The 15,424-nt window shown below is 42.4% G+C and overlaps 1 protein-coding gene across 1 annotated transcript in view; it reads right to left on the reverse strand.

The window, feature by feature from the left end:
• cntn5 (contactin 5) overlaps positions 1-15,424 on the reverse strand; it is a 278,248-nt gene that overhangs the window by 54,427 nt on the left and 208,397 nt on the right. Inside the window, exons 11-12 of the mRNA XM_083773470.1 lie at positions 15,160-15,292; positions 4,983-5,127 (exon numbers count right to left, since the gene is read on the reverse strand). Of these exons, the coding sequence (XP_083629596.1) occupies positions 4,983-5,127; positions 15,160-15,292 (278 nt within the window). The remainder of the gene's footprint in view (positions 1-4,982; positions 5,128-15,159; positions 15,293-15,424) is intronic.

Genomic DNA, 15,424 nt, shown 5'->3' on the forward strand with positions numbered 1-15,424 from the left:
CACCTGACTGGGCTGCGCCATGACACTTTCATGGACACTTTCATGGACACTAAACTTACACAGGAAGTGCAATGAATACATGGCAGTGAATGGAGCCGGCTGGACCAGCTCATAAAAAACATTATTCATGAACAATTGAGACCTTTTGTAACAGGTTGTTTTCTAATCACTTACTTTTCGATGTGCACAGAGTGCACATAGTATATCATTTTATCTGAGGATCTAAACAGCAGCAGGTATCGTTTCTGGCTCCGAAGTATCGCGATATTTGGCTGCCATACAGGAAACGGTGGGAAGTCTCGCGATACTTGGTGCGTTCAGAAATGACCCCCCAGTCACACATTAGCTTCTCGAAAATAGATTGTTTATTTAGCCGAAAATAGACGATCTACAAGCTCACAATGCCTTGCAGCGCGAGGGCTGGTGTGCCTGTACATCTGCTATTTTTGGCTAATTTTCCACTCAGAATAAGGAGAACCGTATACAAATAGCAAAATATCGCTGAAATAAGTTTACATAGCGACATAATGTGAACTTGTAGATCTATCAAAAGCAGAGGCCAGGTGTTGACCCACCCCCACCAGCAAATCAAACCCTGCACATTGCAGTAAATGGGAGAATGAAATAGGTTAGATAATTTTGGAAGGTTTCCAACGTTCAAATGAAATGCGCGGAACCCCCATGTATCCAATCATGTGGTATTGCCGTATTGGTGTCGGTATTATGCCGTTAGGCATCTTGTTAAGGGGAGAGAGAGAGGGGTCCGCTTGTGTAGATCACAAACAGGCTGTGATGCTGTTCGGCGCACATGGAATGCGTCGCTGAGTCTTGGCTGATAAAGAAAAGGTACTCGCTCCCTCGGCAGGATGCTTGGAAATGCTCGCCACTGACTGATAATTTCAGCGCCCGTCGCTCAGACTGATTGATGCGGCACGGCGGCGCTTCGAGCCCCTCGTGGCATCCCCCATCCCTCCCCGCCACTCCCCTCCCCCGAGCGAGGAGATGTTTCTCATAAAATGATGCCGCCTCAAACTGCATGGCGAATTACAAAAATGCAATCGCCGGGCGGAAAATTGTCACCGTTCCCGAGGAGTCGGGGGGGTCGAGGAGAGGGAGCCCTCCCCGGAGAGGTGTTTTTGATTTGAGCGGGTGACACTTTCATTTCAGTTACAGCAAATGAAACGGAGGCTTGTTAAGACATGTAAACAGCTCCTCTGATGTGATGTGCTGCAGGTATACCCGGGCCAATGAAAGCATGGCGGTGCTCAGCATGTGGGCCGGGAACTTAGAGTATATATATTTATAGAGAAGGCACCCAGAGGAAATCTTGAGGCGAAATGGACATAGTGGCCGAATGAAGGTATTGCAGCCTGGCCCCAAACACAATGAACGCGCTGTCCGTTGACTATCATCGTACACGTTCACGACGGACGACGCTCGTGCGCGTTCAACGGCAGCGCGTTCATGTGTTTGGGGCCACTCACCATTGCAATCCGTCCCAGAATGCACTCTGTTCCTACCCGGAAGGAGGAGTGAATCCGCCTCATGCGCTTTTGAGCAACTCAATGCAAGTGGATGGGAGGAGAACTCGGGTGTCTTCTCTATAGATATATATACTCTATGGCCGGGACCCTGCTTTTATGCAGGGACATGCAGAGAGTGTTAGAGAGGCAGATCTACAAGCTCACAACCTGTCACGCTGCGACATGTTGAGAGCTTGTAGATCAGCTATTTTCGGGGCACAAACCCATGAGCACTCTTTATCTACTAGAGATGCGGTGTACGACATGGATTTCGAAACAAATTAGTTCAACCCAAAATGCTGTGTTCAAGTTCTGCAGACTTCGGAAAACAGCAATTCTACTGAACGCTGCCTTACGGTATATGGCATGGAAAGGAATGCCATTTGCATTTCTTTCACCATAGTAAATGCTGCATTTGTGGTCTGGAAAGGACAGTTGTTCTACAGACGGGTAAAAGGGCAGTGGCTGAGGCCCCCTTTGATGTATATGTGTGCACGTGCCTACTTTTGGGGGTATTGAAAGTGGAACCCAAAAGAAATTGGCCAGACGCTTTCATGATTTTCAAGTGTGCCCTCATCCAGAAACGGTTGAGAACCAGTATAGACCATTGGTCCGGGGACCACCAGTGGTCCTTGGGGGGGTTCCAGGTGTTCCCCAGCTAAATGATGGAGAGTTGGTAACCAAACGGACCCTTATAGATCTTTAGCTCTGGTCCATAGCCTTACTGCTTCTATGATTCTGCCCTGCTACTTTCGTTTTTAAATCTCACATTGAAATCAGACCAGCCTCTCCTCTTTAGCGTAAATAACGTTTTTGCTACTCACCAAAACAAAGGCGGGTTGTGTCATTAGAAAGCCTACTTTCCATAGTAGGAGCCCCCCACCACACTTATAAACGGTACTTTTTGGCCAAAAATACTTTTAGTTACTCCCATGCACCCTCCACCGATATTGCCCAGAGAATTGCCTCATAGAGAATATTTTCCCTTTCTGGCCAAAAAGTACCGTTTATACGTGTGGTGGGGGACTTCTAATGACACAACCCGTCTTTGTATTGGTGAGTAGGTCAAACGTTCTTGAGATGGAGAGGCTGGTCTGATTTCCATGTGAGATTTAAAAACAAAAGTAGCATAGCCTTACTGCAGCGCAGAATCATAGAAGCAGTAAGGCTATGGACCAGAGCTAATAGATCTTTAACTCTTGAGAGTGTAAAATTAATGGACCCTTACAGGTTCATTTGGTTTCATTTTACGCTCTCAAGAGTTACATTATTGTTAAACATCTGCCTTACTTAATTTAAAAGAAGTTTACACAATTAGAGAATGTAGAAGTATTGCTATTTAACATTTTCCTGTAATCTCTCCTTATGGTAACATCAATACAGCATGGACAAAATCTTATCCAACGATAACAATATATTCTACGTGTTGGGTCTTGAGAGACTATAAACCTCATTGAATGGTGGTCCGTGGCTCAAATGCTGAATACATAATGGGCCTCGATATGAAAAGGATTGAAAATCACTGGATAGACCAATAAAAGCAGAGTTTACCTAAACCACAGCGGTGGAAACCCAATCTCGAGGTACGGAGACTTCATGCATATTTTATGCGGGGGGAAATTATCTTCTTCCCATAATCATGTTCTATTCTGGACACCAGGAAAGAGGACATGTTTTACTTATGATAATAAAACGAATAGAAGCTATTTCTAACTCTGACCACAGAGGGAAATGGAAATGCTTCAATAAAAGACAATAAAAGTTAAAACCCACACACAACACAACCCACAACAACAAAAAGTTATCCTATCAAACATGATTGACTTCTTGCTTTTGTCTAGTTCAGGGGTTTTCAACTGATTATGAACCAGGGACCACTACGCTGACTAATAATCAACCTGGGGACCACCACCCTGACTAAGAATCAACCTGGGGACCACTGTTGAGTTGGGTGAAATTCAAACTCCCTTTCTGTGGAATTTCTTGACATCCGACTTCCCAGTAACTGACATTGATGTCATCATACATCACCAGGTCACTTAATTAACTAGTTATTTTCCCAACTAGTGGTCGATAAAAAACATACTAAATGCATGGCCAGGGACCACATTCAATACCTTCACGGACCACAAGTGGTCCACGGACCACCAGTTGAAAACCTCTGGTCTAGTTGGAGACAGTCACAGCACAGACTGGTGTCACATCATTAACAACACAATACTGTGTCATATGTTTTACCACAGAGAATGTGAAAAAGTCCCAGCAGCACAAACACCTTTAATGAGCTGCACCCGTTTTGTGTTCATAACACTATACCGCCACAGAGGAAGATGATAGTCAGTACAGAGACTGATAGCAGGAAAGCTGAGAGGGAGAGTGTAGGTGAGACAGATCAAACCATGTACACACAAGACACGCTCCATATAATGGCCAGGGCACGCACTTCTCGCCCTCAGGCATCTTACTGGTTTACAAATAGCCTACTTCATGTTTTAAAGATATTGTTTTGTGTATCCTTGTTTACAAATCATTGATGTTTTATATCGTTTTGTGTGATTTAAGTCAAGATATTGTTCCGTGCATTCCTTGTTTCTGAGTATTTCTTTCTGAGACTATATGACACGGATTTCCACTGCAACACAGTGGAGGAGGGAGTAGGACAGCTGAGAGTGAGACAGCAAAGGAGAGACATACTACAGTAGGACAGCTGAGAGGGAGACAGCAAAGGAGAGACACACAGTAGGACAGCTGAGAGGGAGACAGCAAAGGAGAGACATACTACAGTAGGACAGCTGAGAGGGAGACAGCAAAGGAGAGACATACTGTACAGTAGGACAGCTGAGAGGGAGACAGCAAAGGAGAGACATACTACAGTAGGACAGCTGAGAGGGAGACAGCAAAGGAGAGACATACTACAGTAGGACAGCTGAGAGGGAGACAGCAAAGGAGAGACACACAGTAGGACAGCTGAGAGGGAGACAGCAAAGGAGAGACATACTACAGTAGGACAGCTGAGAGGGAGACAGCAAAGGAGAGACATACTGTACAGTAGGACAGCTGAGAGGGAGACAGCAAAGGAGAGACATACTACAGTAGGACAGCTGAGAGGGAGACAGCAAAGGAGAGACATACTACAGTAGGACAGCTGAGAGGGAGACAGCAAAGGAGAGACACACAGTAGGACAGCTGAGAGGGAGACAGCAAAGGAGAGACATACTACAGTAGGACAGCTGAGAGGGAGACAGCAAAGGAGAGACATACTGTACAGTAGGACAGCTGAGAGGGAGACAGCAAAGGAGACACACACAGTAGGACAGCTGATAAGGACACAGTAAAGACAGACATACAGTAGGACAGCTGATAAGGACACAGTAAAGAGAGACATACAGTAGGACGGCTGAGAGGGACACACCTTAACCACTAGACGTAACACATTAGGACATCTGAGCGTGGCTTTACCGTTTACTGGGCTGGATCCTCCTGTCCGCTCTGCGCCATGTGACGTGGGGTTTGGGTGATGCTCTTGGCCTGCATTCTAGGGCCACGTCTTTCCCCAGCGTGGCAATGACCCGCACAGGATTGGGATAGAAGACAGGTGCCGATGCTGGGAGGAACAAGCACAACACAGCACTGCATTATAATGCCATACAATTGCCTGTTACAGCTCTCGGGTGGAAAATGTTGTATGATCAAAACCATTACTTTTGGGAGGAAATAAACACCTGTGTTCCAATGGATTCGATGTAGTTATTACCGTATATAGTCATAAGCTCTTATTTTTTTTGTATGGTTTGGTTAAACGTTTATAAAACCGTACCAACAGACAGAATTAACCAATTTAAGCTCACAATGCATCGTGATGCGTAGTGCACTTGTAGAGCCGTTATTTTTACTACTTTTGTGCAACATTGTTTTCTTAAATAATGAAAATTAAATGTTGACATACTGTATGGTGATTCAAGAAATTTCATATCTCCTTTTTTATTATTAATGCCATACATGATCATACTACGGCAGCAACAAACATTGAAAGTAGCAGACCTACAAGCTGGAAACATAATGAGGTTTCCACCCAACAGAGGTGATATTAGGAATTCTTCAATTCAAAATGATGTCAGGATTCTCTTTGGCAATGGCCAAGCTACGAATCTTATCTCATGTTACTTCATCCAATCTTATCTTACGTTTATCTTTTGTTTGCACTATTTCATACACTGCATATTAGTACATGTGTGGCTTCTACGAGTTATCCTGTTTAAAGATTGGATGAGAAACAATAATCTGTCCTCCCCTGCTTCAGCTGTTGTATTTAAAAATAATCACTGGCTGGAGGCTGGAGGCAAAGGACTTGCACATCTGATGACTTGCTCATTAATCATACGGCCAAATTAAAAACAAAAACAATCATTGCAAGTGTCATGTTTAATTATTAAATTGTAAATCATTGTTGTTTATTTAATTGGAAATCACTGTTGTTTAATTGTGGTAGTATTAACGTGTCATCAATCACGTTATAAAATATACATGTGAAATGTGAGGATCACGCATTTCATTGTAAAGCATCTCAGTTGGTGTTGGCTAGACTTAGATCACAATGTCGCGTTGCATGGTGAAGCTAGTCTGTCATAATCAATGTCACCACGTAGAGTACAGCATGTCATAAATAATGAAAATGACAGGACCAGTCCAACTATAATTGAATAGTAACTCCATGCGCTTATTTTGAAGCTCTCTTAAAGTAAAAAATATATAATAATCATCATCAGGCTATCTTTGGATTGGGCTTCTTTTTTTTCAACAAAGAGAGATGGTGAAAACAAAAAAATAATAATCTTTACACAAGCTTTAACCAGACAGAGCCAGGAGGTTATATAGGCTAGTGAAGAAACGAGCAGGTATTCATGTAACACTGTTAACAATGTCTTTGTGTAAACACACTGTAATGCAGTCAAATCTTGAAGCGCAATCAGCACGTTGCTGCATTGAGGCTGTATATGTATACTGTATGGAGGCTGCAGGGCTCTGTCAACAACCATTAGTCAACTGTGGAGCGGGTGGGTTTTGTAGGTGACATTACACATGATGACAATTCAATCCCGTCTCCTCGCTACAGGCCAGGCCCAGCAGCCCTGCATGTAAGCCCTGTGACCCCGATGTCTCAGAGTGGCATGCTGCGCTCCCTCTGGACATGATGAGCACCGACAGGAAACAGAGCTGCTTTCTCTGTGGCATGTGCGTTCGTGTGCGTGTGCGTGCATGTGTGTGTGCGTGCGTGCCTGCATGTGTGTGTGTGTGTGTGTGTGTGCGTGCGTATTTGATTTGTTCATTCGTTATTAAAACGGGAAAGTGCCGGTCACCAGGCTGGTGGCAGGGTTTTCCTCTTTTTGCCGCCCCCCTCCCCCCAACACAACACCACCGCAAACCTACAAGTACTGTACATAAATATAGAGAATAATATTTTTATTTATTTATTTATTTTTTTAGATATTTTTTTGCGGCTTACGCCTTTTTTGTATTGATTTATTTTTGAAGGGACAGACAGTAGGCTGACAGGAAACGGGAGAGAGATGGGGGGATGACATGCAGTAAAGGCCGTGTCGGGTCCGGGAGTCGAACCCGCGGCACACTGCGACTGGATTACCAGTCCGGTGCCCAGACCGTTACGCTACGGCCTGGGCCTAGAGAATAACATTAATACTAATAATAATACTTTTTATTTATAAGGCGCCTTTCAGGGCACTGAAGTTCGCCGTACAACAGGTTTAAAAACAACTAATACAAAACACAGTTAAAAGCAAAAGCAAAAACTAAAGTACAGCTTGCAGCGCATGTATGATTCTAAACTATACGTCTGTCTCGACAAAAACCCGCCCATGGCAACGCCACGCCTGCCTCTGTCTCAGAGACTTGATACATTTTCCACAAAGTTCTTAATTTGTCACTGCCGTTTGATCTGCAGCACTGACTAATGTAATGTAATGTAATCTATTTGTAAACTTTAAATTGTATTATTGTACTGTAAAAAGGTGTCTTTTCCCTTCATCTTTATCCTTTTTAGTATAATAGCATTAATTTACTATAATTACAGTAACAGCACAACCACTTAATTTAGAACAATCAAATCAAATCATATTACGGCGTACATGTTCAATCAATTATTCAAGCAAAGCAAACGGCATAAACAATATTAGTTTGCCAAGCTGTCATTCTGTCCCTTGTATTGTACCATGCTACTTATTTCCCACCACGGAGTAATCTGGCGTCAGTGATAACCACCATAGCTATCTAAAGTCTGGTAAGACAGGCCAATGTCTGGAGAGGTCAGCCACATGCCTGCCTAAACCGGATGGGTTTGGAAAAAGAGTGTCTAATATCAGGGGCAGAGCGGCTGAAGGTTCTTGACAGCATGGTGGACAGACGGGCTGGAAGGACTTTCAGATTGATGGAGGAGGCAGACCTAAGAGACCGGGTGGGAAGTAGATCTGCTATTTTCAAATGCCAGAAATATATACAGGGCTGTGGTTAGTGTCCTTTGTAATAATAATAATAATCTACAAAGTAACCAGTAACTAATGTTTTCATAGATTTAAGTAAAAGTAAAAGTACAATATTTGCTGTTGAGATGTAGTGGAGTAGATGTAAAAGTACTCTGAAGTGGAAATACTCCAACAATGAAGAAAAAAATAATAATGAAAAAAATGAGTAGCCTTAGTACTTAGCTACTATACACCACTAGTTTTACATGCCGGTATGTAAAATATCTACGAGTACTTCTTCCACTGCCCCAAAATACACTCACTCACTCCTTCCTTCCCACCCCCCACCCCCCAGAGGCCATGGAGCAGGGGGCGGGGTATCAAAGCATGGGGGGGGGGGGGGGGTTGCCGGTGCCCTGGTCTTGCCTGGAGCGATCGCTCATGTGCCGGGTGATATTAGCCACGTAATCTGTCCTGATGGTGTTTGCTTGTGGACATCTTGAAAAGGACACAGGTCACTGGGAAAAGAACGCCCGACAGGGACAGATACGGTTACCAGACCATCCGTCACCCGCGTCCAAATAGCGACAGGGGAGGTGACCGTGCATCCCCGTGTCAACCCTCATTTCAATCTGGGGCTTCTCGGACATCAACAAATCAACATTTTTTGTTTACTTTCATTTAGGGCAAGGCAAGGCAAGCAAAGCTGTTTTATTATGTGTATAGCAAATTTCCACAACAAGGCAGTTCAACGTGCTTTACAGGAAACATCAAGCAATGGAAACACACTACACAATATTATCGTTATTATCATAATGGAAACACACTACACAATATTATCGTTATTATCATAATGGAAACACACTACACAATATTATCGTTATTATCGTAATGGAAACACTACACAATATTATCGTTATTATCGTAATGGAAACACTACACAATATTATCGTTATTATCGTAATGGAAACACTACACAATATTATCGTTATTATCGTAATGGAAACACACTACACAATATTATCGTTAGCATATCGACATCGGCCATATCGTCCATAAAAATGCCATATCGGTATCGGATCGATCACAGATATTGATGATGCAATAATAATTGACCGTCAATGGCTCTGTCGCTGTTTTCTGTATTTCTAAGCATGATCCGTATAATATCAGAATCGGTATCGGCAGATATGACCTTGAAAATAATCGGAGATCGGATATCGTTTCGTCTTAATTTCATAATCGTGCACCCCTAATTAGGAAGTAAAATTAGTTACAGTGCAGAATAGAAAATAAACTAGATAAAGTGCCAATCGGCACAGGTCTCCGCCAGGGCAGGTTGTGGCCTCCTGGTGGCGCTATAACAGGCCGTTGAGGAATATTTGGGGCAGGGAGTGTGTGTGCAAAGTTTGGCATGGATCGGGCCAACGGTGCCGGAGATTAGCTGATAACGGACGGACGGAAGGAAAAACATACTCTCCCCCTAGGCTGGTGGAGACAATGAGAAAAAGAAAAGTAACTCAATCAAAGGCAGTGGCAAATAGAAAGGGCTTTAGTTGAGTGTTTTAAAAGAAATAAGAGTGGCAGCAGACCGGCAGTTTTCTGGGAGTTAGTTCCAGATACTGTATGTGGTGCATGCGAACTAAATGCTGCTTCCCCACATTTACTTTGGGTTAGGGACAGAAAGCAGGCCTTTTCCCAGATGACCCAAGAGGTCTGGAGCGTTCATGATATCGTACAAGATCAGAAATGTATTTCTTGGCAATAAATCATTTAAAGTTTATAGAGCAACAGTAGTATTTTGAAATCAGTTCTTAGGGAGGGAGCCAAACACGCAGTGTGTAGGCACCCTGTTGTATGTTAGTTTTTTTTTTTTTTTTAAGATATTTTTTTGCGGCTTACGCCTTTTATTGATTTTTTAAGGGACAGACAGTAGGCTGACAGGAAACGGGAGAGAGATGGGGGGATGACATGCAGTAAAGGCCGTGTCGGGCTCGGGAGTCGAACCCGCGGCACACTGCGACTGGATTACCAGTCCGGTGCCCAGACCGTTACGCTACGGCCTGGGCCTATGTTAGTTTTTTATTATTATTATTACTTTTTTTGAATGCTGTGGTTGTACTGTATAATCATTAATAAAACCCTTAGAACATATAGGCCTATATGTAATATGTCAGTACTTACTGCATAGAATGACATACTGCAGATTATATAATACTGGATTTAGTGGGGTGGGGGGGTGGGATACAAATTGTTTTCTGCTGGCTTGAAAATGCCATGAACTGCCCTTCAGAGAAAGAGTACGCAACAGAGACAGTGAATCAAGTTGTCCTCAAGGCAAACGGATATGTCCCAATAATTGGAGCTGACAGGGAGAAAATCGTTTATGAACCATAACGCCGATATCCTGGGGTGAATATTCGGTTAATATTCCAAATCTACAACGTGTTGCATTTATGTGATAAATCTGTGAAGAATTTTGAATAAAAGGCAGGGTCGTAGAATAGAGCCCTAAGGGACTCCAGTCAACAAAGTATATACAGTAGGGTTCAAGTGGTTAATTAAACATTAATTGAAAACTATGTAAAAATTGAGTTACAGGTCCAGATGATAATTTCCACTGAACGCAATGATATTACACATTTTCCAAGTCTTTGACCTTATACCATTATGTTATGAATGTCGAAACAATAGCGCAACGCCATGCAATAACCAGCAACAAAACAAGAAAACACAAATAAATAAATTAAACGCACGCACGCACACCACAGACACGCGCATACGCACACGCACACGCACACACACACGCACACGCACACACACAATTACATAACGCTATGTTTGTCGTTCATCTAATTAAGACGCTGCTTAACAGTAATAAAAATGAAAAGGTTGCAACAACCCAGCCTGTGAGACGTCCTGGGCAGCTGTTGATTACCCCAGAAGTACAATGTCTTCGACTGAAGTGTGTCATTGTGGAACAAAGTATTGTGTGAACAATTGTGGAGCAACCTACAGTACGTAGGGAGGGAGAGGGGCGGAATAAACAACTCCTTCTGTAATCAATGCACGTCTGCTGCCACTTTTATTTCTTCAAAAACACTCAACTAAAGACCTTTCAGTTTGCTGCTGCCTTTGATTCCTTTGATTTCTCTTCCGCCTTGTAACTGTCTGTTATTTGGTTCGTTCTTTTGTTTTATTCATACTAATTTCATTGTATAATTGTGTTTCCTGTGCTTGATGTTCTGTGTAAAGCACATTAAATTGCCTTGTTGTTGAAATGTGCTATGCAGAATACAAACTGCCTTGCCATTCAAACGGATCGTTCAGCTTATATGACAGGGTTCTTGTGAAGCTGAACACTACTGTATTTTAAAATTCAAGTAGAATAGGTTGACAACTTCAGATACATCAGACTCAACTTTGGACAATAAAGGCAATTTTGATCAACAACACATCACTTCTATCCGTACACAAAGCAAATACTACAATTTATCTGCAAGTTCAGAGAGTTTGCCGTTTCCCACCACCTCTTGTTACTCCACACAAAGCATAATTCGAGCCATCTCCAAAAAAACACACATTATATTCCTTCAAAGTCATTGTCCCACACCCAAACTCTGTTGACATGAATGACAGAGCCAATCACGCGCCTATAGCTCATGGCACATGACACCGATGATCACCCCCCAAAAATTGTCACTTCAGAATAATGTCATCTGGGCAGAGATACTTTGAGCTGGGAACACGGAACACGGAATCCAAAGGAAAGTACGCACTCTAAAAAAAACGTTCAGGTGCTGAACAAAAAGATACGTACAGGAGAGGTATGACGTACCTGACGAAGACCCATAAGGGGTCGAAACGTTGTCATCCTTTAATAAATAACATTTCCAGTGGGAGCTACTCAACAGTGTGCAGACATTCTCTCCTTCTCCAACATGTCAAGAACAAACGTTAGCAAAATGTTATCAATGACCCTAATAATAACCCCTACTATTCAAAAATTAAACTATACAAACGATACATTGATGATATCCTGTTATTTTGGGATGGGACACAGACTGAACTAATAGACTTTGTATCATATCTCAACAGCTCAAGTTTCCTGAAATTAACTTGTGAACAAAGCATGGTCAAAATTAACTATTTGGATTTAACCATATCCAAGGATGAAACTGGAATGATTCACACATCTATTTTCAGAAAAGACATGGAACGCAACTCAATTTTGCATGCTACCAGTAACCATCCAAGACACCTTAAGGACAACATTCCTGTAGGTCAATTTTTGAGGCTAAAACGCAACTGTTCAAATCTTGATGATTTTCACTCCAAACAAACCATTATGAGTACTCGTTTTAAAGACAGAGGCTATTCCTCAAAATATATTCAGAAAGCCATACAATGTTCTAATAACGCCTCCCGTCCAGAACTTCTATCCAATCCACCAAAAACTAAAAATCCAAGTCGGGCTTGTTTCTCTACTGAATTTAACCACTGTGCTTCACAAATCAAACAAATACTCAACAGGCACTGGCATACATGTGCTCCAAGCAGAGCCAACATTGAAGGACCTTTGTAAATCCCAACCCCTTATTGCATTCAGGAGGGCACCCATAATCAAAGGCACAGTCATGTACAAAAATATGGTTCAGAAAAAGACCACATGGCTGACAACAACTGGAATGTACAGATGTGGCATGTGTGCCTGCTGCAACAACACATCAGACAAGAAATCACTCAATCATCCCCACACTGGAAAGAAAATTCCTATTCGTCAATTCATTAATTGCAAATCGACACATGTGATTTACATGTTACTATGCCCTTGTGGTCTGGCATACGTAGGGCAAACTAAACGACCCCTCAAACAGAGAATATCAGAACACAAAACTGCAATCCGTACAGGAAATATGGATTATGCCATTGCAAAACATTATGCTGAAGCAAACCATGGTTCACCTTCTTCATTAAAATCCTGTGGGATTGAGAGAATCGAGATGCCCAGCAGAGGGGGTGATATTCTAAAGAGACTAGCCCAAAGAGAAATGCAGTGGATATACACACTCAATACTATGACACCCAATGGACTGAATGATGACTATAGCTTAAAATGCTTTCTGGGTTAAGATTGGCTTTAATGCCTGGATGTGTAACTGCCTCAAAATGTTTATTCGAAGCAGTTTGTGATTGGACCCTGTTGATTAACTTGAGATTTCAGCTGTAGGTGAACTCTGACCCTTTTGTATAAATTGACTTGAATTCACTTGATGTGAATGCTCTGATGAAGGCTGCATAGCCGAAACGCGTTAGCGTAACTTTTTGGTGTTTGCCAATAAAGAAATGGAAATGTGAGTACCTTGTCCCCCGCTTGTTTAATTTTTGGATGTGCTACCTTTTTGGAATTTTTACTTCCTATTTTTTGATGTATACTTGATTTGGGTTTGGCACTCCACTGAAAGCCATTGCTGATGCGCAACCCCTTTTTCTCATTTAAAACGTTAGCAGGGGTTTTATGTTTCACTCAATCCTTGTGGAATTAAACAAAGTGCCTCATTTGAAAAGCTAGGCTGGGGAAAACAAATATCCCTCTGGCCACTATCAGATATACTGAAGTCGTTCCCAACCTTATATGGATCAAGGCCCACTTTCATAGTCTTTTGAATACAATTTAATTTAGTCATATTTTAGTTCTGAAATTAATCTGAAATGTTTTAGTCTATGTCTATGTTTTGTCGACTAAATGTAGATTATTTTGTCGACAAAAATGTATTTTGGCGGGCCTTGATGGTGTCGTAATGGCTGATATTACACTTGTTGGTTGCATGCTGAAAATAGCAGACGCAACGTGTCGCTTGTAGATCTGCAACACCTGAGCGCAACCAAATAATTTGACTTGTCTTTTAGTTCAGATGATACATCTCTATTTATTTTCACATTCAACAAGAAACAATAGTACATACACAAACTTGGGATAGAGATCACAGATAGAGGAAGCATAGTCTCCTTCATGTGTGGCGAAAATCGGTTGAAAATTAAGCAAGTTATGGTTATTTAAAAATTATGCCCATAGACACAATGTTATGCTGCCCCTCTGTAAAATGGCCGCCACGTAGCAACGTCGCTCTCATTGGCCAGCAGCGTGGGTGAGCCATCTAGCTTTCTTATATCTATGGTGGCGACTGCCAATCATCACAGACACTGCACAGAATTTAGCCAAAACCATATTAGCTCTTGGCTTGGGCATTGCTGCAATCTGCAGGCCTCCCCAAATAATTTATGGACATTACAGAGGCTTCCTAATATAAACACAAGCAGTTTACAATTGTAACCAAGCTGGTGAATAGCATGCTTAAGACGTTGGTACTTTGCACCTTGGTACGAATTTTGCCTCCACTTTGGTCGAATGTACAACACACTTAAATGGTCAATTCTCTACTGTCCTAAGAGTGTGTACAACAAGTGTTGATTGTTCCTTTCAGAAGCAGTGGTGATAACATGGGTGTTTCTCTCAGAAGCAGTGGTATTTTTCCACTCATGCCATGCCATGACTAGGTTTCGATTGACTTTGAATTAATGACCACACTGGTTTAGGTTCTCCTCCACATGATCTATGCAGGCACCGTGCTGAATACGCCATGAGGACGCCTTGTTTTATTCATGCACACCACAGTTTGGCTTAAATCAGGGACCATTGATTGCCAATCATCAGTCGCATTGTGCGGCTTGGCCTTCTCCCGCCTTGCATATCAATCACCTGTGCCTCTTAGCCACTATAACATACACACAATGCCAATACTCTTGTCAGCATCCTCCTGCTTTGCAAAGTGAGTAGTAGAAGGGAGAATAAGGTGCCCCTCTCAATTTATTACCAAAAATAAATGTCACACTTAGCCTTAACACAGCTCTATTTCAACCTGGACGTTTAAAGTGCAAAGTCAAATATAGAGCCATGAGCTCACACTGAATTAGAATTGACACTTTGGATGAAAATAAACTTCTGACTTTATCTTCAACCATTACCACGTACACTATTTACAATCACAATATTAGAAATAAATCTGTTCGAGGTATATCTGACAATATTCCCAGAGCAACACGATCTGAATGAATGAACAAACATACTGTTCAGAGTTGGAATGGATGTATGAACATACCTAAAACCTTCAGTTCAGCGCTGGAATAGATTGCGCCGTACTTATTCTCTGCCACACACTGATACATTCCCGAGTCCTCCTGCCGCACGTCGCGGATGATCAGCTCTCCGTTCATCACCTCCACTCTGTTCCACTGTGACAAGAAGTAGGACCAGGCGTTATGGTGTGTGATACAGCATCAGTCCTCACAGCGTACCTCCAGGGGTCCTCAAGGGGATTCCAGGGGTTCCCCGGCAAAATAAGGAACAGGTTAACTATTTAAGCC

This window comes from Protomyctophum parallelum, assembly GCF_964188405.1.
Source record: "Protomyctophum parallelum genome assembly, chromosome: 9".
Lineage (NCBI taxonomy): Eukaryota > Metazoa > Chordata > Actinopteri > Myctophiformes > Myctophidae > Protomyctophum > Protomyctophum parallelum.